This window comes from Lemur catta, chromosome 7, assembly GCF_020740605.2.
Source record: "Lemur catta isolate mLemCat1 chromosome 7, mLemCat1.pri, whole genome shotgun sequence".
Classification (NCBI taxonomy): Eukaryota; Metazoa; Chordata; class Mammalia; order Primates; family Lemuridae; genus Lemur; species Lemur catta.
In genome coordinates this window covers 64,546,632-64,571,097 of record NC_059134.1, presented here as the reverse complement: position 1 = coordinate 64,571,097, position 24,466 = coordinate 64,546,632, and the positions used below count along the sequence as shown (strand labels likewise).

The 24,466-nt window shown below is 51.1% G+C and overlaps 1 protein-coding gene across 10 annotated transcripts in view; it reads left to right on the top strand.

Moving 5' to 3' along the window:
• Window positions 1–24,466, top strand: part of DENND2B (DENN domain containing 2B) — a 109,373-nt gene that overhangs the window by 73,999 nt on the left and 10,908 nt on the right. For 5 of the 10 annotated variants that reach the window (XM_045557467.1, XM_045557463.1, XM_045557465.1 and 2 more), the window contains exons 3-13: window positions 889–2,148; window positions 5,494–5,630; window positions 13,401–13,552; window positions 15,039–15,254; window positions 16,137–16,233; window positions 16,839–16,883; window positions 17,917–18,101; window positions 19,073–19,182; window positions 19,399–19,468; window positions 22,499–22,576; window positions 23,108–23,248. In XM_045557467.1, the coding sequence (XP_045413423.1) occupies window positions 889–2,148; window positions 5,494–5,630; window positions 13,401–13,552; window positions 15,039–15,254; window positions 16,137–16,233; window positions 16,839–16,883; window positions 17,917–18,101; window positions 19,073–19,182; window positions 19,399–19,468; window positions 22,499–22,576; window positions 23,108–23,248 (2,491 nt within the window). Of the gene's footprint in view, window positions 1–888; window positions 2,149–4,030; window positions 4,923–5,493; window positions 5,631–7,327; window positions 7,347–13,100; window positions 13,266–13,400; window positions 13,553–15,038; window positions 15,255–16,136; window positions 16,234–16,838; window positions 16,884–17,916; window positions 18,102–19,072; window positions 19,183–19,398; window positions 19,469–22,498; window positions 22,577–23,107; window positions 23,249–24,466 lie in introns of those variants that run through there. The other 5 variants (XM_045557471.1, XM_045557469.1, XM_045557473.1 and 2 more) reach the window with 5 other exon arrangements.

The window sequence follows — 24,466 nt, the reverse complement described above, 5'->3', positions numbered from 1 at the left end:
TAGAAAAATGATAATAACCTTACAAAATTTTTTTGAAGGTTAAATGAGTTAATATACATAAAGACATTTATTTAAAACTGTTCCTGTATTTGCTAAGATCTGTTTATGGATTTAGAGCTGGGAAATGGCTGATGCTCATTGGATGTCATACTCTGCTGGAGGGTGGAGTCACCTGAGGAGTTGGTCTCCTCGCCATTAGACTCCTCATGGAGAGAGTGGAGAGGACTCTTTGCTGAGGGGCCCTTCTGACCTTTTTGAGGCCTTCAAGGATCCTAATTCTGGTCAGGACCCAAGCTGAGGAAGCAAGATCTTGTGTCCAGTAGCAGAAGTTTCAGGGGAGATAGGGCCTTGTTAAGGGGAAAGATCAAAGGGTTTGCATGTACATATCTGGGGCTACTTCAGGAAGTAATGTGCTGGCGCTCCCTGTACCACCTCAGGAGAGTTGGTCATCAGCATCTCTTCTCCACTCCTCATTCAGTGATGTCACATTGGCAGCTCAGCTGTAGAAGGAATATTTATGCTATGGAAATTGGCAAGTGCTACCTATCTGTGCCATCTCCCTGAGAGAGCTGATTGTTAAGCCTTTTGCAGCACTCTACTGGTTTTAGACTCTTGGAACAGAGTCACAGAACAGGCTTCTGTTCCAGACATTATTCAGGGGGTGAGCTGGGCAGAGAGGCCCGTTGGGTTTGGCCCGCTGTGGTTAAGGAGCTATTTCTCTGCTTGAGGACAGCCTTTTGAGGGTATATTACTTTAAGAGAGTATTTTTTAGCTTGAGAATCCTACAGGAGAGAGGTGCTGAGCTCTCTAAGAATAAAACTTGCTGCCTCTGGTTGTTAGGCTACTCACTGCCATTTTCTTTCTTCCTTTTTTTCTTTTTGCCCCCAGGTCTCAGTCAGTCTCTCCACCTCCAGTTCTCTCCCCGCCGAGGAGTCCCATCTACCCCCTCAGTGATAGTGAAACCTCAGCCTGCAGGTACCCCAGCCACTCCAGCTCCCGGGTGCTCCTCAAGGACTGGCACCCCCGTGATCCTTCACCCCAGAATCCTCAAGACCCCTCCCCAGATACTTCACCACCCATCTGTTCCCTCAAGGCCACCAGCTTCGCTTATTTGGACAAAAGCCCTTCAGTGTGCAAGAGAGAGGACCAGAAGGAGAATGTCCAAGGCGCAGCCCGGGATGTAGAGGGCGTGGCTGCTTGCCTCCCCCTTGCCCAGAGCACACCATTACTGGGGCCAGCGGCTGGCCCACGGAGCGTCTTGCTGACCCGCACTGGCACCCGTGCCCACAGCCTGGGCATCCGGGAGAAGATTTCAGCATGGGAAGGTCGCCGAGAGGCCTTGCCCAGGATGAGCATGTGTGGAGAGAAGCGGGAGGGCTCTGGGGTTGAGTGGGCAGCCAGTGAGGGCTGCCCCAGTGTGGGCTGTCCCAGTGTGGTCCCGTCCCCCTGCAGCTCAGAAAAGACCTTTGATTTCAAGGGCCTCCGGAGGATGAGCAGGACCTTCTCTGAGTGTTCCTACCCTGAGACCGAGGAGGAGGGAGAGGCACTCCCTGTCCGGGACTCTCTCTACCGGCTGGAGAAGCGGCCAGGCCGGAGTGAGCCCAGTGCCTTCCTCAGGGGGCATGGCAGCAGGAAAGAAAGCTCAGCAGTGCTGAGCCGGATCCAGAAAATTGAACAGGCCCTGAAGGAGCAGCCAGGCCGGGGACTCCCCCAGCTCCCCAGCAGCTGCTACAGTGTAGACCGAGGGAAAAGAAAGACTGGAACCTTGGGCACCTTGGAGGAGCTGACAGGCAGCGCTGGTCTGAGTGCTGGCAGCCGGGCAGTAGGAGTGGCTGGAGTTGGCGGGGAGGCGGGCCCACCCCTGGAGAGGGAAGGCAGTGGTTCCACTAAGCCAGGGACCCCTGGAAATAGCTCTAGCTCCCAACTACTGCCATCGAAGAGCTCCCCTGATCCCGCTGTGAACCCTGTTCCCAAACCCAAGCGCACCTTTGAATATGAGGCTGACAGGAACCCCAAGAGTAAGCCAAGCAATGGTCTACCTCCTTCGCCCACACCTGCTGCTCCACCCCCCTTGCCCTCCACCCCAGCCCCGCCAGTTACCCGGAGACCCAAGAAGGACATGCGTGGTCACCACAAGTCCCAGAGCAGGTAATGCTCCAGTGTCTTGTAGCTGGGCACAGTGGCTTGCTTTTAAATGGAGGATGCAAAAGTGATAGTTCTGTGGGTCATAGTCAGTAGTGCTTTATAAGCTCTGAAGCACTGAATAATTGTTAAGTGGTAGTAGTGGTAGTGAAAACTGAGATTGTTCTGCTCTTACAGGATACTTGAACATGAGTGTGAGGGTGAAAGCACTTCTTCCCCATGCTGTGCACTGAAGGTGTTGGCTGGGTTTACCTTTAGGGTAGAGCCGGATTGTGTTCCAGGCCCTTTTGGAGCTTCCTCAGTTCTCCATGGGACGGTCAGAGCCACCTTACTCTCAGGTGAAGTAGGCAGTCCCTTTAGGACTAGTAGGGTCTTAGCCTCCCTACCACCTGAAGTGCCAGCATTAGAAATTTATTTCAAGTGAAACATTATCTGAATGCTGCATTTTGTCATTAACATAGTAGGTCAGCAGATTTAACACAATTTGCTCTCTCCTGAGGGCCTCCTGACCACACAGGAACCCTGGGCCTATATCAAGCAGGGATTCTTAGATCCTGAAAGGGGAGACTGATGGAAAAAGGAGTTGAAAGAACATTCCCCCTGCTTCTTGGGCATGTCCCAGAATGACCTGTTCCAAGGCTCACATTGGTTTCCTGGTCATTCTTGGCATTTCTGACCCTGGACTGCCAGGGCCATCTCCCCAGAGTGACCTGGGAGTTAGGGCTACCGGAGATGGTGAAAGTTGACAGGCTTCTTGTTCTCTGAATTAGAGTAGGCCGGGAGTCAGCTTCCTTGGGAAGAGCTGTCCTTCTGCTCCCTACTGCCTTTCTCATCTAACCTAGTTATTCAGGTTTGTTTTACTTTTGGGGATTCTTCAGTCTGTTCTCATACACTTCAGGTTTCATCCAGCGTCTCCCATCTCATGTGTAAACTTTCCTGCCACGTGCAGAGGAAGAAAGCACAAAGGTTCAGACCCCTGAGCCAGAACAGCCCTTGGCTAAGGGTAATCCCATGTGTTGGCCCACCCCAAAATGCTCGCTGGCTCTTTAATTCTTTAACAGCCTGCCAAGAGCGTTTACTTTGTCCTTATTCATCCATTTCTGTAAACATCCACCCGGAGCCTGCTGTGCACCAAGCCTTGTGCTAGTCCAGGGGACACAGAGGCAAATAAGACATGGTTCTTCCATTGAAGGACTTCACGGTCTGGTGCGCAGATAAATCGTTTATACTATCATATGCTTCATGACCCACATCAGTGCAGGACACTGCAGAGACCCAGAGGGGAGGCATCTAAATCAGACTGGGGAGTAAGGGAAGGTTCTACAGAGAGAGAGAGTTGCTGGACTAACTTTAGAGGAGCAAAAAGCAGTTAACTAGGTGACAGAAGGGAGTGGGGGGAGAGTTCATCAGCCTGAAGGTTTTACGCATATTCGCACACACTACGTCTGTGTATAATATATACACACATATACCATATATGGTGGAGTCACTTCATATAAGAATTAACTTAGCAAACTTAAATCTGTGCTCTTGGAAAAAGAGAAACTGTTCCAAAAGTGCCGTCTGTTCCATTTGCCTTCACCCAGAGTGAGCATATTCCCCTGAGCAGTTTGAGATGGTAAGTTTGTATCTGTTGTGCCAGGTGTGATTCTTATATTTAATACACTTTTTTATTTAAAAAAAATACAAGCAAAATATTTCTTCTGGTATTCAACCAAAGAAAAATCTGTTAAAAAATCTGGGGGAGAAACTGATTATATGTCTTAAGGAAAGACCTTCTGTTGGTCCTCAGGTGGTACCTTCCTGGAGGATTTTCAAGAGTGATTTGGCGGAACATGATTTGTGTCTTAGTTGCTGACTTGGGATCTACCTAAGATGCTGACTCTACTGTATATGCCGGTGAAAACTTGGTCTCACAGCTATAGCGATCCATGGGCCAAAATGTGGGAATCGTTGTACTTAGCCATTGTATATTTAACTAATTGAGAAGTCTAGGTCAAAGACAGAAAGCTGGGAGTCATCGTGGTACAAATGGTAGATATGGTGATGGCCCATGGGTATTTGGCCTCTGGAAAATGCAGAGCAAGAAAAAGAGTCCCGAAGACAGAACTCGGAGAGACCCCAGCATTGAAAAGGCGAGTGGAAAAGGAGAATCCTTCACAAGAGCCTGAAAAGTAATGACCAGAGAGGTGGTTGAAAACTAGGAGGGAATGTGTCACAGAGGCCCAGGGAGGCACAGGGAGGAGAGTGCCAATGCAGAGAATATTCAGTTCTTGTCCTTGAGGTACTTTTGGCCCTTGACTTGCACTGCAGGACTCTTAGGGGGAGTTGTCTAATAAAGTAAATAAAGAGGGGAAGGACTTTATTGATGATTCCCAGAAGAAGAGGGTGAGAAGAGGGATTCGATCATTGCTTTAGATGAGGCAGTACCTCTCCGATGAAGGAGGGGAGTAGAGTGCTATGGGCTCAAGGCATCTTAGGAGGGGAAGGTTATGTGGGGGATGGAGAGGAGCGGGCTACTAGCTAAAGGAACGCTGGGTCTTGGATGGAGCTTCTAGCTGCAAAATGTCCTCTCAGCTCCACCTTGGAAGTTGTATTATTTGTTTTGAGGGCTCAGCCCTTCCTGTTTCAACAAGCCACCCAGCACCAACTGCTTCTCCAAGCCCCTGACAACCCTGAGCAGGACTCTTCCAGCGTCCGGGCTTCCCACCTGCTCAGTGCAGCGGCAGGAGTCCTGGCTAGGATGCAGATGTGGACGTGAGGCTCCAGAGGCCGATCAGGTACTTGATCCCTGTGGTGGAGGATATTCTCTAGGGTTGGGACACCAAAGTGGTTTAAGAGCTCAGGCCCTGGAGTCAGACAGCCTGGGAGAGTCCTGCCTCTGTCACTTTGACCTCTGCACTCGTTCTCAAGGAGGATATTCTCTAGGGTTGGGACACCAAAGTGGTTTAAGAGATCAGGCCCTGGAGTCAGACAGCCTGGGAGAGTCCTGCCTTTGTCACTTTGACCTCTGCACTCGTATAGTGGCACAATACTGGTAGCACTATTGTGATATATGAGATAACACACGTAGAGGTGCATTTGCCATAGCACTTGACACACAGCATGCTTTTAAGCTGGGGTAATTGTTTTTACCTAATGTTGGTGTTACTAGGGATAAAGCATGTTGCAGGCACTCAGGCTGGGGCCTTTCAGATCATCTGTCTCTTCATTTGGATGGTAAGTTCACATCCACCTTGATGCTTTTTCTTCTCAGTAGCCAGTTTTATGAGGAGAGCCTCTGGTCCCTGCTGTGGCCAAGGCAGCAGAGATCTGGTTGACTGGAATGACTCTTGCTCTTGTTGTCCACAGAAAATCCTTTGAGTTTGAGGATGCATCTAGTCTCCAGTCCCTGTACCCCTCTTCTCCCACTGAGAATGGTACTGAGAGCCAACCCAAGTTTGGATCCAAAAGCACTTTAGAAGAGAATGCCTATGAAGATATTGTGGGTAAGCAGTGGCCGAGGTCGGTCATCTCTGGGGGCTTTAGAAGAACAGGAACAGGAGGAGACAGGTTCACCTCATGCACTATGGGCGGACGTGGTCCCACCTTTTGGATCTCCTGCTGGAAATGAGTGTCAGAGGAAGCTCCTTAGGAAAGACAGAGCAGCTAAGTGATTAAAGCCTGGCCCTGTGAATGAACTGAAATCCAAAGGGCCTTTGCGACCACAAGAATACGAAAACTACATCATTCCTTTCTTTTATTTTTGGAAGGCTTTAGCTATGTGTCCTTAGGTAAAACACTTAACTTTTGTGAGGACTGTGTTTTTCTCCTATAAAATGACAATGTGATGATATTAACAGTAACAATAATAATGGTAATAATATTTTATAAGGTTGTCATTCGGATTAAATGAGATAAAAATAAGATGCCAGCAGATTCAGTGTCTGGTGAGGGCCTGCTTCCTGGTCAAAGACTGCTGTCTTCTCACTATGTCCTCATATGGCAGAAAGGGTGAGGGAGTTCTCTGGGGTCCCTTTTATCAGGGCATTAATCCCATTTATGAGAGTCCTGCCTTCATGACCTAATTACCTCCCAAAGGCCTCACCTACAACTAAATACCAGCACACTGGGGATTAAGTTTGAACATGTGAGTGTTGGGGGAACACAGACATAATCTACAGCACAAGCTAATGAGTTTCGTAGCCCTGCTTGCATAGATCCTGGCTGAAAACACAAGACTCCTGAGTCACAGACAAAGAACTTTATTACTTACGGCACAGCAGGCAGCACGAGCTTCATGTCTCACATGTTCCGCTTGTTTCCAAGACACATGGGATATGGAGGAGGCTCCGGTAGAAGCTGCATACACTGAGGGTCTGTGTTCCAGCTGAGGAGCCCAAGCTTAAGAAGCCCCAGTCTTTTCAGGGGCTGCTAGCAAACCCACCCAACCCTTTCCCCACAAGGAGACATTTTCTTTATCATTCAGGTCAGGAAACAAATCTGCCTCTGCCCTGAAGGGAGACACTGTCTCTGTCCTCCAAGGCTCTTTGCTATATAAACATCCTTTCAAATATTGTCTAGAACTGTCAATTTCTCTTGCTCAGAAGGGTAGAAATCTAAGACTCCAAAGAGAATTGTCTTCCAACAAGTGGGCAGGCATGGTTTTGGCAAACTTGAATTAGTGGGGAGCTTTGATTCTGTTCAGGTAAAGTGTGTGTCTCAGTGTAGGTCAGTGAAGAGGAGAGAGGCAGTGTGCTTGTGTGCTTGCTTACTCCCTCTCTCTGTCGCTGCCCCCCCCCCTTGCAGCTGGAGAACAGTCTTAGTTAACACATTGGAGAGAGAAGTGGCCCCAGTAGAGAGAACCCTCCAGATTCTCAGAAGAGTGGAATCTTATGAAGAGAAGGCCATCTATTTCCTCATTTGATCTGAGCCATCAGTTCCATAGTTTTCTTACAACTTGCTGGGCTAGCATTTCTGGGGAGACAGCAGCTGTACCTCAGACGCACAGAGACACTGCTTTCCCAGGAACACAGTGTATAGTATGTAGCTGTGCAAAACTGGGTCATAGCAGGAAGACTGGGGGAGTGAAATCCCTAGAACAGTGTAAGAGTTAGGGGAGGGATGCCTTTAACCTTACCACTAGAGAAAAGACAGCTTTGTACCCACAGGTCACCCAGAGCTGAAATCAAGAACTGTGGGCATCAGAGCCAAAGATCCAGAAGGTAGGTGAGCAGTTAAGGAAAATGCCCCTACTCCAGCTTTCCCCTGTATAGCCCTTACCCCTGCGCCTAGCTGTAGCTCAGCCATCCAAGAGGCAGCCAAGCTGCTCCTACATTTTTTTCTTTCTTTCTCTCTCTCTTTTTTTTTTTTGCTCCTGCATTTTCTTGCCGCCTCATGCAACATCCCACAGTGGAAGAAAGTCCTCTCTAATGGGGGGATGGGAAAACAGGGGGCAGCTCTGTTGCCCCATCCCACTCTCCTCCTCCTATTGCAGGGTACATTCCGATTTCCTCTAGTTGGCAGAGACTGTAATGTGTCACTGCTGCTGGAGGCCCTGGGAGAACCCAGTGCGGCTGCTGCAGTGGGCAGAGGGCTGTAGCTTTCTGCTGTCCCTCCAGTATACCAGGCCCTGGCAATACTGTGGTCCTCACTGCTCGCTATTCTCTGACAAGGCTTGGGCAGCCTCTCTGTGCTGCCCAGGGATTTCCAGCAGAGGTATGTCTTGCATCAACTGAATTGAAACAAGAGAAAGGGACTGCCTCAACCATTTCTCCCTGTCCAGAGTTCCATGATCTAGGGCTCTGTTTAGGATTGTTTGGGGCAGTGTTGGGGGGGTGATGGGAGTGGGGGCAGAAAATTTTGGAGGCACTGTTCTGGGCTCTTACGAGAGCTGTTCCCTGGGACTTTTTAGGTCAGGTTCGAGAGAAGGGAGGCAAGTGTGTCTGGGCCTTTGCCTCCTCACTCATTAAGGAAGATTCTCTGCCACTGTGGGATGCTGCACGAGGAGGCACAGAGGTATAGAAGCAGCTTGGCTGCCTCTTGGATGGCTGAGCTAGAGCTGAGGGTAAGGCTGTACCAGGGAGAGGTGTAGTTGGGGCATCTTCCTTAACTGCTCACCCGGCTTCTGGATGTTTGGAGCACAGTGTAGAGTAGGGGAAGGAGAAGAGAGGGAAGGTGTAGAAGAAAGGCCAGGCCTTCGGGGAAGAGGGGCCTGCCTCTCCGCTCCTCTCCAAGGGCAGTGTGGACTGGGCCGGAATGCAGGTTTGGTTTTGCTTTGGCCTTGAGAAGTGGGGGTTGGTTTCCAGAGTGTGTAGTTAGGACAGTGCCCTGGACATGTTTTCTCCTTTGTATCACCCACAGCAACCCAGTGTGGATTTCTAGGACCTGACCCCAGTGGCTAGAGGGAAATACAAGGGAGAATAGTGAGAATATTCCCTTTCTGTTAGATTCTGGTCGGTTTATCCCTTTCTCCTTCCCTGGAGACAGGTCCAAGAATTCATTTTCCCTAGAGGCTTCAGGGGGTGTCTTGTGGCTGAACCCTGAATGTCAGTTTCACTTTTTGCCTCAGATTAATCAGTGGCTCTTACTCACCTCGAGCCCAGCCTATGCTCTGGGAGATGAAAGTTGATTTTGATTCCAGCTGGATTATCCAGCTCTTGTGTTGCCTTCATTCCGAAGGGATGAACAGAGCTTGTTTTGGGCATATAATGTCGGAGTGTGGAGAGGCAGAGAGCAGTGATGCTAAATCTCCATCTTGGGTACTAGCAGTTGGCCTGGAGTCCTGGTCTGTTAGAGGCTGAGGGCCAGCTGGCCCCGAGACTAATATGTCTTCTCTGTGAGCAGTGGCTTGAACCAGGGGCCTTGGGGAGTTTTCTGGCTTCCTGCCCATACCAGGCATGATGATGCCTGGGGAACTGGGGTGGGATACTCTCAAACAGGCTGAGGTTTATCCTGCTAATTTGCAGTAAAGGGGTTCAAAAAGAAAGTTGCTATCTTGCTGCTTCCCGGAGCTGTTATTTCTCGCCTGTCCAATTTGACATCTGCCCCTGGAAGATGCTGCTATTCTACAAAGCCTTATGTTTGCATTCTGAGTCTGACACTTAAAAATGCACCCAAGGAAGCAGCTTGTTAGGGAGTTATGTGGAGTGGCCTCGGCGCCTGACCAAGGAGCCTGAGCTGCATTCCTGCAGATTCCCACTCCCATCAGCTAGCTCGGGCTGAGGGAGAGTTTCCAGGAACTTCAGTGGGGTGCAAGCTGGGGACAGGGCCATTCAGCCTGTACCGCAAAGCCATTTGAGCCTCTACTCCCTCTGGCTTCTTCTCTCATTTGGCTACTAGGACGGAGGTTGTAGCAGCCAAGAGGTGCAGCCCTGGGAAAGGTGCCGTGCTATTGGGAAATAGTGTCCAGGCTTGGAGGGTGGGTAACAGCTGGCCCCTTGGAGGTCCCAGTCTGATCTGTTGCCAGAGGAGTTGGACTGTAAGCCTGGCCCTTTGCTGTGTGAGAAGGGGGGGAATGCTGAGAACCAGGACAAACAGCTGGTTGGAACCAGAGGAGGGTTGGGAGGGAAGCTGCAGACCCAGGGCCCTAGCCATGGGTGTGGTCCAGGAGGCTTAGTACTCTGGAGAAATTCTCAGTGCCTGTGCACATACACACACCCGTTCCCTAACTGGTTCTTCCAGTTGTTTGGAGGGGGGTGGGGTGGGGGGGAGGAGGGGTTGTACCTGTGGTTAATGACCAAAGGAGCTGTGGGGAGGGCCCTGTGGGGCTGGATTCTTCCTTCAACAGGATCAGTGTGATCAGTCTGTGCTCTGGCAATCCCCTTTCAGAGGAGTGCAAAGCAGAAATTCTTTGTGATGCCTTTGCCCCTTATTTCCTCATCAAAGCTGGGAAAGGGTGAGACCTCTGGCTTCTCCAGCTGGGCTTGATGAGCTGGAGCTACTCAGGGCCAGGCCTTCGGGGAAGAGGGGCCTGCCTCTCCGCTCCTCTCCAAGGGCAGTGTGGACTGGGCCGGAATGCAGGTGAAAGTGTGCAGTCTGCCAGGCTTCTGTCTCCTATCCATGTCCCTGCTGAATCTCCCACTCAGCTCGAGCTTCTCCAGCTCTGGTTTCTTTAGCTCTGTCCTCTGTAGGAAGCTCTGAGCACTATTCCCAAGCCTGCCTTCTCTCCCTGCTCTGAGCCATTGCTTTGGTGTTTTATTTGCTATCAGTAGGTTCAGGTTAGTGGCTCTAGGACACAGGAGCTGCCTGGTCTCCCATCCCCTGGGCCGCCTTGCATCCTGGAGAGAGGACTGGGAGTATCTGTAAGATAGCTCCAAAAGGGTGGTCAGAAATGGGCTAGGATGTTGGACGTAGCAGGTGAATTAGGGCTGTGAAGGAACCAAGCTGAGGCTGGGGAGGCAGGGCTTGGGATGGGGCCAGCAGTCATTTCCTGGAGGAGTGATTAGTGGCTCAGTTACATCATAGAGGATGTTAAACATTGCTGGAGAAGAAAGGCTGGCGTTAGGGCTGGGCAGGAGGAGCAGGCCTTTGAGGCCTTCCTGAACTCTAGTTTCCAGAGGCAGTGCTAGCTTTGAGAACCTGCTGTTTCTAACTCTGTTCCCCTGGGTTGTCACTGATGTGTACCAGCACTGTACATCTCTGACTTCCCTGGGCCTCAGTATCCTATGTCTTTTTCTTGGTGTGCTAGATTTGTATCTGTATCGAAGCTGTGATTATGGGGAAAGAAGGAAGGAAGGAGGGAGTAAGGAGAAGAAGGGAAAGAGGAAAGGATGGAGAAAAAGAAGATTAGATTAGCCTTGAGACTCATGTCATGGAACTCAGGCGTCATAAGGAACTTTAGAAAGATCTGTGTAAAGCAGTAGTCCTCATAGGGGGCAATTTCACCTCTTCTTCTTCCCCTTCCTTCCACCCTCTCTGCCTCTCTCCCTCCCTTCCTTCCACCCTTCCTTCCATCCATCCATCCATCCACCCTCGGGGAGCATTTGTTAGTATGTGGAGACATTTTCGGTTGTTACACAGAGGGGATGCTAATGTCATTTGGTGGATAGAGGCCTGGGTTGCCACTAAACATCCTACAAATGGGCAGGACAGTCTACTACAATAAGAATTATCCAAACCAAAATATCAACACCTTGGAGAAACCCTGATCTAAAGTTACTGAGACAGATCTTCCCGCAGGTTGAGGAATGTGTGATAAGGACTCTGGCTGGTTGTCCAGCCCAAGGCAGTTTGCACTGGATGAGCTTGGAATAAATGTTCTCCCTGCCCCAGTCTGGACAGTGATGCTTCGCTCTTGTTTCATGGGATCAGGAAGACTGTGTCCTGGCATTCTTCCATTCTTAATCCCCCTCACCACCCAACCCTGCAGGATATATGTTGGGGAGGGACCAAGAAGTAGAGACGCCATCCCGACTCCTCCCCAAGGGCTCCACAGTAGGGTAGGCAGGAGAAAACATTCAGGGGATGCTGGGTTTGATTTGGCTTCTTGAGGCAGGGCTGCTGGGCCAGCTTTGCTTAGTCAGGGCTCTGGAATGGAGACAAGTCATTTTAATAGCATGACTGTGTTACAGGAAAAGGTCTGCTCAATTTCTGGGGACTCTGCTTGGAGTTAGGAATCACTTAATCCTGTCCTAAATCCTTTCTTGACCCATCTTTGACTCATAAGTTTGCAGAGATCTGTATTGCTCCCACTGCAGCCCATTTAACTCTGAAATCATCCCTTTACTGGCCCCCCCTACCCTGCCCCAATCTCTGTACAGCCATTTCCTAAATTCATTGTGGCTTTTCCTGATGGTAATGAGTAGATGCCACGATTTGGGAGAACCTCAGCTTTGGTAAGGTATCTATAAGCATATAGGGATTGGTTTTTCTCCTATGCCCTGCCCAGGAAAGCTTGCACTCTCAGCCGCCTTTATTTTAGTCCTATAGCTCCATGTTCTGCCATCTCCCTGAGGAGTATGATCTGAGCTCCCCCGGGGTGTAAGGCACATCCAGGCATCTGTGGGACAGGTGTGGGACTGAGTGGTGACCCAGGCTCAATCCTGCTGAGCAAAGAGATGCTGGAGTGAGCCCTGCTCTCACCGTGTGTGCTTACCTTGGCAAAGCCTTAATCTGGCCAGTGGTTCGTAGGTCCCAAGTCCCAAATATTGGTGCTGGGACAAAGGAAAGGGGAGCAGAGAGGGCTCTTATTTACTCAGAGTCCCCATGGACCTTGTCGCCACTGTAATTCTGCTGTCAGGATTGAGCCAGGACTGACTTGGCTCACAGTATTGTGTTTTAGAAAAGACTAGGTATGAGTTGGATGGGAAGGGGCAGGAGGTATAGTTTGTGGAAGAGGGTATCTCTCAAAATCTTCAATGGCAGGGGTGATGTTTTGGACTTTTCTGAGATTTTCTGTTAGTGCCAATACAGTACCCACTGCCAAGGATTTAAAAACTAGTCTGGAGAAGCAAGAACTCTCCCACCCCTACCCTTTGGCCCAGATTCCTTCCAAGCCCTTCACACTTCCTTTGTGTCACAGCGGGAGAGTTTATTCGAAAAGGGGAGTGATGATAGTTCACTTTTTGCTGAGATCAGCAGTAGTAAGAGAGATTCATTGAACAAATAATTACTGAACACTTACTACTAATCATGGTTCTGTTTCTGGGGTGGTCTGAATAAGGCAAAATACGACAAAATCGCTGCCCTAAAAGACTTGTTGAACAGTGTAATAGGTGCCTGGTAAAGAAAGCCCTGCTCTCTAGTGTGCTTTGAGTTCCTCCGTGCCCACCCCAGAAGTGAGTCCCCAGGGAGACCCACTGAGAGTTGGGTAGAGGGACAGCTGAGTGACCTCCGAAAGCCTTTCCTACCTTGAACTGTGTATCTGGGGCTTCAGCAGCAGAGGGACTGGAGCCAAGAAAAGACTCCTGGTGTTGGCTTTGTCCTCTGGCTGGGCACAGGCAGGGGTGGCTGAGCCAGTCTTGTGCAATCCCTGAATTTATAAAGCAAAGGCCAGACAAGGCTGAGCTGAGCTGAACAGGGAGTGGGGTGGGGGGGCTCAGTTTCTGGACTCGGAGCCAGGATCTGCTTGTAGCCTCCCCACTGCAGACAGGCAGCTGCGTGACTCATGAGCTGGAGGGGCCAGGCAGAAGCCATTCTCTTTGGTTCACAGGAATTCTGCTAGTTTATTTGTGTGTGTGTGTGTGTGTGTGTGTGTGTGTATGTGTGTGTGTGTGTCCGTCCGTCCGTGTGTTTCCTTCTTCCCTTCTCCCCCTTCTCTAACTTTTCCTCCTCTGCAGGAGATCTGCCTAAGGAGAATCCATATGAGGATGTGGACTTAAAGAGCCGACGAGCAGGACGAAAATCCCAGCAACTGTCTGAGAACTCCCTGGACTCTTTGCACAGGATGTGGAGTCCTCAGGACAGGAAGTACAACAACCCACCCACGCAGGTAATGCAGCCCCGACGTGGGCCTGTAGGGTCAGTGTGAGGGCCACAGTGGGGGCTGTCCTCTCGAAGCTGACACCCAGCTTCCACTCAGGCTTTCTCCCTCACCAGTACTTGGCAAAGGAGATCACCTCAGCAAAGAGCTCTGCCCTCAGGGTCCTCTACTGTGTTGAAACCCCTGTGGATAATTAGGATGGTCTCTGAGGGCCCCCTCCTACCTTTTCCTCACTACCTGAGCTCTGAGCTGCAAAACTAAGCCAGGTGCCCCTGCAGTCTCCTGTCTTGTTATTTCTCCTTCTCTTCTGTGGGCAACAGGAAGACAGGGCCCTGGTTAGAGTCTTGGTATTCTGCAACTCTGCCAGAAATTAGCTCTGTACTGGCATCAGGGGGCCAAGCGTAAGCCCAAAACCCAGATTTGGAAAGCCAGACAAGTGTCTGTGACACCTGGAGCCACTCCTGCTGGAGGGAATGAGAACGAATCTTGGAGGCATGGACTGAGAGAAGGTAGAACGAGAGGAAAGGTGAAAGGTCAAAGGAAGCTCTTAGACTTACACTCATGCTGGTCTTGTCCAGGGTGACAGGAGGCAGGACGGTGGACAGGCTTTCTCTGACCTACCCAGGTAACATTGGCCAGAGAATATAAAAGTGATCTCTTCTGGCTTTGGAATAATGTGAGATTTTTATGGAAAATCTTTCTGTAAAAGATTTACCTGAATGTGTTCAGTTCATACAGGCTTCCATTGAATTTGTATTGCCAGACTGATGGGGTGGGAAGAAGAAATTGGTGGCTGTGGAGGAAGGAGGAGCTGCTAAAGAGATCCAGACGACAGTGGGGGTCTGCGGGGGTGCCTGTCTTCTCAGCACTGAGCAGGACCCACTGCGAGGAAGGTGTCCTGTGCTGCAAGGTGTCTGCACAGAGGGAGGCGGCAGCCCAGGACCTCATGGGTGCACAAGCCAATTGAGTGTGAGGCCTGCCTGGCCCGGCTTTGGTGGTCAGAGCCCATAGCCCTTGTGTTGTCCCTGGAAGACGTGAGCAGGGCTAGGCTGCCGGTATCACTCAGCAGAGCAGGCTGGCATGTAGGTTGTGGCCTCTGCTAGCAGAAGCCTTTTAGGACTAGCTCAGGGGTTATGGTGGGCAAGACTGGTTGCATCATCCAGGCTCAGTAATCCTTATCCCAAAGCTCAGGAGAAGCCCCCAGAATTCCCACTTTGCCTTCTTTTTGAAGTCAGATGAGAACACACGCTTTCTAGTCTCTGTTCTTTTTTTCTGGCAGTAGTAGTAAAGCTTTCTTTGGGGAAGCAAATAACTAATCCTGCCCTGACCTGGCTGATTAACAGCTAAGGTCTTAAAAGAGGGATGGAAATTCCAAGGTGAGACTGGGGGGAGCTAGGGATGCCAGGCCGTGGCTTCTACGTCCAGGTCCCAGCAAATGGGTACTAGCCAAGGCATCTGTGATGAGCCCCTGTCCCATGTCCTCTCCCCATGCCAGCTCTCCCTGAAACCCAGCACCCAGTCCCTGCGCAGTGGGAACTGGTCAGAAAGGAAGAGCCACCGGCTGCCACGATTACCCAAGAGGCACAGCCATGACGACATGCTGCTGCTGGCTCAGTTGAGCCTGCCGTCTTCACCCTGCAGCCTCAACGAAGACAGCCTCAGCACCACGAGTGAGCTGCTGTCCAGCCGCCGGGCCCGCCGCATTCCCAAGGTATCCTCCCCAGATAGAGTGGGCAGGTGGGCAGGTGGCAGGGGCCAGCCAGCCCTTCTCTCTCCTTCCTTCCCTAATCTGGGCTGCTTCCTCAGTTCCCCCTGAATAAATTCTGAGTCTCTACCCTGACCTTTTTTCATATGGTTAATTCCATTTTGTTTTTAATAAAGGTGCATTAACTGATTAGATGCTCAGATGTTAGAGGAAGGAAAGGCTGTTAGAGGCTCCCCATTAGTGAGTGTGGTATATGAATTTTGGGGTCTCTGTAAACATGTAAACATTTTTAGGCTTTGAAGGACCTAGGACTCATCCATGGGTCTTCCTTTCTATACCTCTTGGAATTGAAGAGTTTTCAGCAGTGATTTTCGCACATAGATAGCCAGGCCCAAATCCCCAGCCCAAAGCTGCAGGATTTAGCCAAATGGTATTTTTAGCCTGAAAACAATGCTTGGGTATATTGGGAATTTAGCTTCTTCCTGTCAGGGCCCCAGGTTATGGCCCAGAGGGGAAAGGCTAGAATCCTTGTTCCTGTTATTACATTTGAGAAGCTCTTTGTCTCAGTTGGTTCAGTGACTCTTGGGACCCAGGGGCTCCCATCCTGTCTAGTTTGATCACAGTTCCTTCCTCTGGGGAGCTAAGTTTAGTGTCCTTGTCTTGGGGCAAGAGACCACTCCTAGGGACTAGGGACATGGAAAGCTACCAGGCATGGCTGGTGAGTCTCCACGTGGGGCCAGTTCAGTAGCGAGACCAGTCCTGGGCCTCGAGGGTGGGGTGCAGAAAGCTTGCACCAGTAAGGGCAGGGATGGGCTCCTACTTGGCCTTCTTGGAATTAGGGGCAACTGGTGTTAGGGTTACCTCACTCTCTCTGCTTTTTTCACCCAGCTTGTCCAAAGAATTAACTCCATCTACAATGCCAAGAGGGGAAAGAAGAGGTTAAAAAAGCTGTCTATGTCCAGCATTGAGACAGCGTCACTGAGAGGTAGGCTGTGATGCCTGAGCTGGTTCCGGTGTTTGGGGCCCTTGGGCATTTGAAATGGGGAGAAGCATCAGTTTACCCTTTTGTGGGGTCCTGCCTTCTAGGAGGGTAAAGCCCTGCCAGGAAATGGCCACATAGGAGGGAGAGCCAGAGAGGGAAGAAACCTGGGATGGGTTCCTTCAGGCTTTGGGCTGTGAGGCCCTCAGTAGGGAGGTGGGTGTGGGAATCTGCTTCTGGCAGAAGGAAAGGCCAGACTTCACTGAGCATTGTGGTCTGTTTCCCATTTCAAATCTTGGCCTCCTGGAGGCAGCGCCCTTATGTTCCAGGCCTGTGGGCCTCTCTGCTAGCTCAGCCTCTAACTCAGGCCCTCAGCTTCTCTCAGATCAAGCCTGGATAGGGGTTTGTATATAGATTGGCACCCACAAGCTGAGCTCTGGGAGACCCTGGCCCCGGGCCAATCAACTCCTGCCCACAGATGCCTGACCCTGAGCCCACAGTGGCCCAGACTCGCTACAGCTCCATCCCCGGTGAGGAGTGGGAGGGGGCACAGAGAACATTTGCTGGGCCAGTGGCTGAGCAAGCATGTACTCCTGCTGTTATTTTTCCAGATGAGAATAGTGAGAGCGAGAGCGACTCTGACGACAGGTTCAAAGGTGAGGCCTGGCTCCCCAAGAGCACAGAACCCCTTCCCAGCCCTGGCTGCAGGGAATTAGCCTTCCCGTCCTCTGCATGTGTGGTTCCAGTGTCCCAAACTGGCCTGGTGTGGAGAGGCAACCCGCAGGCAAGATACTAGGCCAAAGGGCGGGAACCATGTCCATTCTTACAGATGTGTGAGCTCAGCCCTGCAAGATTAAATCCAGGTGTCTCCCTTTGCCAAATTTAAGGCTGGTAACCCTGCCCACTTTCCCAAGCCATTGTCCCTGGGAACTGGGTGCTAGATTTGTCTGGTAAATGTTATAAATCTGGAGGGTCAGAGACGGGTTCAAAAGATTACAAGTACCACAAGTACCTCTGCTGGCAAGAAAAATGTGCCACGGACTGAGGAAACTGGTCCTCTGGAGGCCCTGAGGCCACACCTATCTCCCCTGTCCCCTGAGAGGAGACTACCACCTCCCCTTCACATTCCAGGGGCCTTGGACAAATATCTGTGCGTTCTTTACTGGGAAACCTTGCCTAGGTCTTCCTGGAGGATTAAAGTATGTGGGAGCTTGTTGCTTCTTCCCTTCCTCCACGGATCCCCCAGGCAAGTGGGCAAGTGCACTTTGGACCTAGGGACAGGGACAAATGGCCCAAGCCCAAGGACTCTGATGGGGCCCAAGGATGAAGACTTCATGAATGTTGCTATCTTCTGGTCCTTTTAGCAGAGGAGCAGGGTGGGGTGGGTGCCAGTGACACATCCCTGGGTTTGCCTGGCCTAGGCAGTCCTCCTGGCCCCAGCTCGGCCTCCAGAGGCTCCAGGAGGACCAGGCCAGCACCTTCCCCTGTGTTAGGGCAGACTTTCTGTGCAGATGTGGACACCTCATGCCTGCCACTTCTCCCCCAGGCCTGGCTGAGGGAGGGAGTCAGACTAGGTTCATGTGCTTAGAAGTGATCCACAGAGATGGCGCTTGAGCCAGGGGTGGAGGGGCTAATGTGAGGCCTGTCAGGGTCTAGCCTGCTGTCCCCTGATGTGTGACCTGCCCCCAGCCCACACGCAGCGCCTAGTCCACATCCAGTCGATGCTGAAGCGTGCACCGAGCTATCGGACCCTGGAGCTGGAGCTGCTTGAGTGGCAGGAGCGGGAGCTTTTTGAGTACTTTGTGGTGGTGTCCCTCAAGAAGAAGCCGTCCCGAAACACCTACCTCCCTGAAGTCTCCTACCAGTTTCCTAAGGTGAGGCCATCTCCCTCCTCTACCATCTTCTGTCTGCCTGGTCCATCTGGGGAAGAAGACAGATCTTTTCATTATAGCTACTCACCTCGCTGCCCTTACAGCCAGGAGGGAAGACAGGGCTTCAGAGGTGGTGGGTGTGGACCAGTGCTTGTTCGGAGGATGAGGGCTGAGAGAGCACCTCTCATTGTGCTTAGAATAGAATCCAAAACCATTGAATACCATGTAATTCACCCACTTAATGTATACAATTCAGTGGTTTTTAGTATATTCACAGAGTTCTAGAGTCATCACCACAATCAATTTTAGAACATTTTTTATCACCCTGAAGAGAAACACTGTACCCGCTAGTAGTCACTCCCCATTTCTCTGTACATACCCTCTCTCTTAGCACTCCTCTGCTGTCGCTAGCCAGCCAGCCTGGCCTCCTTTCTCTTCCTTTAACACTCAAGCCCTTTCTCTTTGCTGTGGCCTCTCCCAGGAATGTGCTTTCTCCACCTCCTCCCACAGCTGCCAGCCTGTTGTCATTTCTCAGTCTCTGCCCAAGCAGTACGTCTTTCAGGAGGTCTGTCCAGATACCCCTGCCCAGTTCTCTCTGTCACATCACCCTGCTTATTTCCTTTGTTGTACCCTCTGAAACGTTGCGGTCGATTATCTCACTCTCCTGACCAGAATGTGCAAGGTCAGGCATCTTGTCTAGTTCGTTTCCCATCAATAGCCCCGTCACACAGCACAGTGTCAGATTGCCACATAGAAAGTGCTCCGATCCATTTACGGAATGAATGACTGAATGATGCCTCAGCTCACACTCTGACCTCTATAAGAATAAGGAGTAGGACAAGGGTTGCTGAGAAGCATGCCAGTTGGCAGGATGGCATTATGGCTCTCAGGGGAGGAGAGGTGTCTCAGCCCCTTCCCCCGCAGGGTCTCCTTCATCTCCTGGTTACCTCTTCCCATATTCCTCTTCCCTGCAGCTGGACCGACCCACCAAGCAAATGCGGGAGGCAGAGGAAAGGCTCAAGGCTATCCCGCAGTTTTGCTTCCCTGATGCCAAGGACTGGCTCCCTGTGTCAGAGTACAGCAGGTGAGGCCCAGCCCAGCCTGGCTGGAGGGAGGAAGGGGGGCATAGCCGCCTCTACCCCATGGCAGTGGGCAACTGAGTGGGGCCTGCCCTGGTCGCAGCCTACTCTCCTGCAGCAGCCTGGCTCTTCATCGTATCCCTGACATGAGTCCCTATTCCTGGGGGCTGTTTCTTGGGTCCTCTGATACTTCCCTGATGGCAGACCTCTCCCTGTTCCAGTGAGACCTTTTCTTTCATGCTGACTGGGGAAGATGGCAGCAGACGCTTTGGCTATTGCAGGCGCTTATTGGTGAGTAGGGCCAGTCAATTCTCAGGGGCTGGCAGGCTGGGGATGGGCCAGAGTGTGGGTGTGGGGGGTGTGCGCGCCCTTCTGCAACTTGGCTTGTGTGAAATCCTATGTTCTGCTCCCTGAGGCCACTCCCTATCCCCTGCCAGCATACACTTTCACAGATGAGGTGCTTCTGGGATAGCAGAGCTCAGAGTGGTCCTTGGTCCCTAGGATATCTACAGCAAGGGAGGAAGTGGATCACCTTCTACTGGGTTGTCATTTCTTTTTAGCTTTTCTGCACATTTTCTTTTCATTCATTTTCTTTGGGATTATGGCCTCTGATTGCTGATCTCTGATTGCACAGTCATACCAACCCCGGCAGTATGAGTATATTCATCAGACTGGGTGAGGGACAACCTTCCTCACTCTGAAACCTGGCCAGCATGAAGTGGGGAGGAGTCCTGCCAGTAGTCCGGTACAGCTGGAGATTGAGCAGGTACAGAGAAGTACCTTCTCTGGAATTCTGGGAGAGATACCTGGAACTTAGGAGAAAGGGATTGGGTTTTGAAAATATAAGCCATTTTGTAGAGAGAAGCCCTTCCCCATCTCCCTTCCATTAGTCCCGGGGAATAGATTGAGGTAGAGGCAGAGAGAGCCAGGGGGAGACCTGGCCCTGTTGCATTCTCCCCTCGGGGGCATTGGGTTGTTGACAATATTTTGGGTTTCCAGGCCTTAGTGAGAGAAGGCCTCACCAGATACCAGTCTAGGGGTAGATTGGGGAGGGATCCTAGGCAGGAGTAATATATAGCAGGAACCCTAAAGGAAAGATTCCAGGCCATTCATTTAATCATTGGTTCATTCAGAAATACTTATCAACAATGCTGACCCTGTTGAGCGTCCGGCCACGTGCTGAAGGCACGTAAAGATGAGTTTGACACAGAGCCTGCTCTCAAGGAACTGTACTGGAGGTTGGACTTGCGGCACAGAAGGGAAGGGCCAAGGGAATAAACTTTTGGTTAGGACCTGTCATGTTCCAAGCTAGATGCTTTAAATATGTCTTTTTAAAAATTCTCACAATAGCCCATGGGTATTATTATTCCTGATCCGTAAATTAAGAAATTGAAATTCGGAGGTAGAATGACTTGCCCAAGGTCACACAGAGCCAGAATTGACTCCAAGTCCTTTATTGCCAATCTGGTACTCTGGGGTCACTGCAAAAGATGGTGTGGGGAGAAGGGATGTTTGGATGTAGAATGCCCAGTGAGGGGCTAAGGGCACGTGGCGCAGTAGAGATGTCAGGTGGAGAGCCAGGCAGAGGCCAGCATGCCCCTGGCTCCCTGGGCCTCCTGGGCCTGGAGAGCAGTGTTCCACAGGCTGCCTTGGCAGGAGCAGAGACGGAGCAGAGCTGCTCCTCTGCAGTGGGCCTTCTGCCCCCAGGGAAGAGTGTGTTTGTCCTGGCTTGCTCAGAGAGGGCCTGGGCTGGGTCCCTGCCAAGGGGGCTGGCACTAGCTCGGCATTCCTGCAGATTGGACACAATGATTCTAACCCAAATCCCACATACTTGATTTAATCACTTGGGGCTTTAGGGGAGGCAGGGGAGAGGGAAAGAGAGAGGAGTGAGTTTCAGGCCTAATATGGACAAAAACAGATCTGCCTTCTCTTTAGATGTGTGACGTGTGGCCAGCAGGTTTGGAGACTGAAATAGCCCCATCTGCATTTGCTTAGCAGTCTGCATGAGGGGCCAGCACCTGCTGCTCTGCTCCCTCCCCGCTTGGCCTTGTGGGGTACTCCAGGCCTCTGAGCCCAGGCGTAGCCGCAGAGCCCTGCCAGCCCTTGGCTGGAGAATGGACCCCGGCCTACATGTGGGGGCTCCAGTACATGTCTCCTTCTTCAACTGCCCGCCTTTTAAGTTTTTTTTTTCTTTGTTCTCCTTTACTCCATAGCATACCTCTGTCCTGTGTCTTTGTTCCCTTTTCCTTCCTTCCTACCAGAAAGCTGCATATTTTAGAGGTAATACAGCAGAAACAGAAGCCAAAACAGACTTCTGACTCCACAACTTCCAGATATGTGACCTTAGGCAATGGCTTAATCTGTTTGAACTCAGTTGCCTCATTCATAAGATGGGGATAGGCTGGGCACCGTGGCTCACGCCTGTAATCCTAGCACTCTGGGAGGCTGAGGCGGGAGGGTTGCTTGAGGTCAGGAGTTTGAGACCAGCCTGAGCAAGAGCGAGACCCTGTTTCTAGTAAAAATAGAAAAATTAGTTGGGCATCATGGCACACACCTATAGTCCAGCTACTTGGGAGGCTGATGCAAGAGGATTGCTTGAGTCCAGGAGTTTGAGGTTGCAGTGAGCTAATGATGACACCACTGCACCCTACCCAGGGTGAGAGAGCAAGACTCTGTCTCAAGAAAAAAAAAAGATAGGGATAATATTCCCTCTCTCACAAGTTTTGTGTAAGGTACCAAGCCCAGGATGCAGATATAGTAAGCATTCAATAAATAGTAGCTCCCTTCCCTTGTCTCTTTTCAGTTTGCCCTTTTAGAATGGGGGTGGATCAAGGAAGGGAGAAAAGAGCAACCAAAAAAAGGGATGTTTTGCGGAATGTCCCCTGTGGGGCAGAAGGTTACATGGCTTGCTCCTAAGAATGCACACGAGTCCTTCTTGTTACCGTTGCATCTGCTGGGGTCCCATCTGTAGGGATGTTAATCCACAAATCGCCCTGTAGCCTCTGCCAAATTGCTTTGTCCTTTGCCAGCCCCACTAGTGTCCTGGGAGGAAGGGTGGAGCCTGTGTAGAGCTTGGCAGGAGCCTGGCACCTCAGGCTGGAAGACCCAGCAGAGGGTGAGGCCTGCCCTGCAGAATGGTGGCCTTTCCTTAGAAGCCCCGGCTGGGTAGAGGTTTAGAAGTAGCTTGGAGTCTTCCTCCGCTATAAGGACAGTCCTTAGTCCTCAGTTCCCAAGGAAAAAGAGCCAGATATGGTAATCATGCATTCTCTGTGTCTGTGTCTCTCTCCTCCTCCTCTTCCTCATCACCTTCCTCATCACCAGCCAAGTGGGAAAGGGCCCCGGTTGCCAGAGGTGTACTGTGTCATCAGCCGCCTTGGCTGCTTCGGCTTGTTTTCCAAGGTAAGAGGCCCTGGCTTGCTTCCCTCCCTCCCTCCAGCTGACAGCTCCCCGAGGAGTATCTGCAGCCAGCTTAGATGAGAAAACCACCTGTGCGCATGAGCGAGGGAATGAGAGTGCAACAGCAACCTCTCCCACTCCCTTGTTACTCCCAAGCCTGGCTCCCTATCAAGCTGGCTGGCATTTCCCCAGCTCCTGTGCTGGCAGCATCTGCCCTGTCACCCTGGGCCATGGGCAGAGCTGGAGGCCTTGGGGAAGCTGGGAGTGCCCAGGGAGCAACTCTTGGGTGCTATTTCCTTTGCCTGGCTACTCCACTCTTGAGAACTGAAGCAAAGCCCGTTAGGGAACAGAGTAGTCAGAGTGCCAAGGAAAACGGGAAGGGTAGAGTGTGCAGATCCTGGCAAGACAGTCCTCCTGTCTCCCAGCTTCTGGCCCAGCCTGGTCAGAAGGCAGGTTGCCCTCTTCTCTGCCCAGGAGGTGGGGAAGGTGGCGCCCTGACACCCTTCCTCTTTGGACTGCTGGTGGTGGGCACAGGTCCTAGACGAGGTGGAGCGCCGGCGTGGGATCTCTGCCGCATTGGTCTATCCCTTCATGAGAAGTCTCATGGAGTCACCCTTCCCAGCCCCAGGGAAGACCATCAAGGTGAAGACATTCCTGCCAGGTGCTGGCAATGAGGTAGGGATCTCTGTTGCCTCTTCGCTCAGGCTTGGGGCTGGGACTGGAGTAGGACCTGGCTCGCCAAGGTTGCAGTCTCTGGGAAGTACAGAGCACGGCCCCCTCCCTCAACCATGTTCATCCACCTCATCCATAGGGACTGAAAAAACGGACAATGGGACTTGAAATGTTGCCCAGCTTTCTGCTCCTCCCGGGGCCTTCCCTGACCTGTTTGGACTAAACTACATTCTACCTGATCTTCTCTTGTTCATTCATTAAATATTTACTGAATAGCATATCAGGGATTGTGCAGACTGTGGGGCAAGAGTCATAAAGTGAAAGAGAGACACAGCTCTGTCCTTGTGGAGTTCATAGTCTAGTGGGAGATGCTGATAGTAACTAAATACTTCTGAATATGAATAGATGATTCCTGAATGTGTTAAGAGCCGGCTGAAAGCACAGGATCCTATGAGAGTGTGTGAGAAGGGGTGTGCTTTAGATTAGGGGGCCAGGGAAGGCCGCCTTTGAGAAAGTGATGTTTTACCAGAGACCTAAACTGTGAGTAGGAGGCAACTAAATGTAGTGGGGGGAGGGAGACTGAAAGAGAAGGGTGCAAGATGGGAGGGATTATTCCACGCAGAGGGAACAGCATATGCAAAGGCAAAAGTTGAGAAGTTCCTGTGCTGGTCAGGGGACTGAGAGAGGGCCATGATGGTTGAAAGGGTAGTGAGCAGGGGTGGATTGGCAGCTGAGGACCTAATCACAATGTCGCCGCTAGGCCAAGTTAGAGGTTTGGGATTTTATCTAAAGCAGAATTATAGTAAGATCTGATAAATGTTTTTAAAAGCTCACTGTGGCTGCTGTGCCGATATTGGGTTGGAGTGAAAACAGGGAGATCAGCTAGGATACTATTGCAGCAGTACAGACAAGAGAGGATAGCAGCTTGGATTAAGGTGTGGCAGAAAAATAGATGGAGTTGAGATATATTTTAGAATTAGGGAATTGAAATCCATTGGGATTTCCCCACGCAGGTAAAATAAAAAAAAAAATAGAATTCGGATCAGTAGCACTTTGGGTTTGGTTGTAAATAGGGAATAAGTGTTATGGAGACTTTAAGGGCAACTCCCAGTTTTCTGGCTTGAGCAACAGGGTAGATGGTGGAGCCTATACTGAGCTGGGAGCGCCTAAAGGAGAAGCAGGTGATGAGGAAGAGGAGGAGGAGTTTCATTTTGTACATGT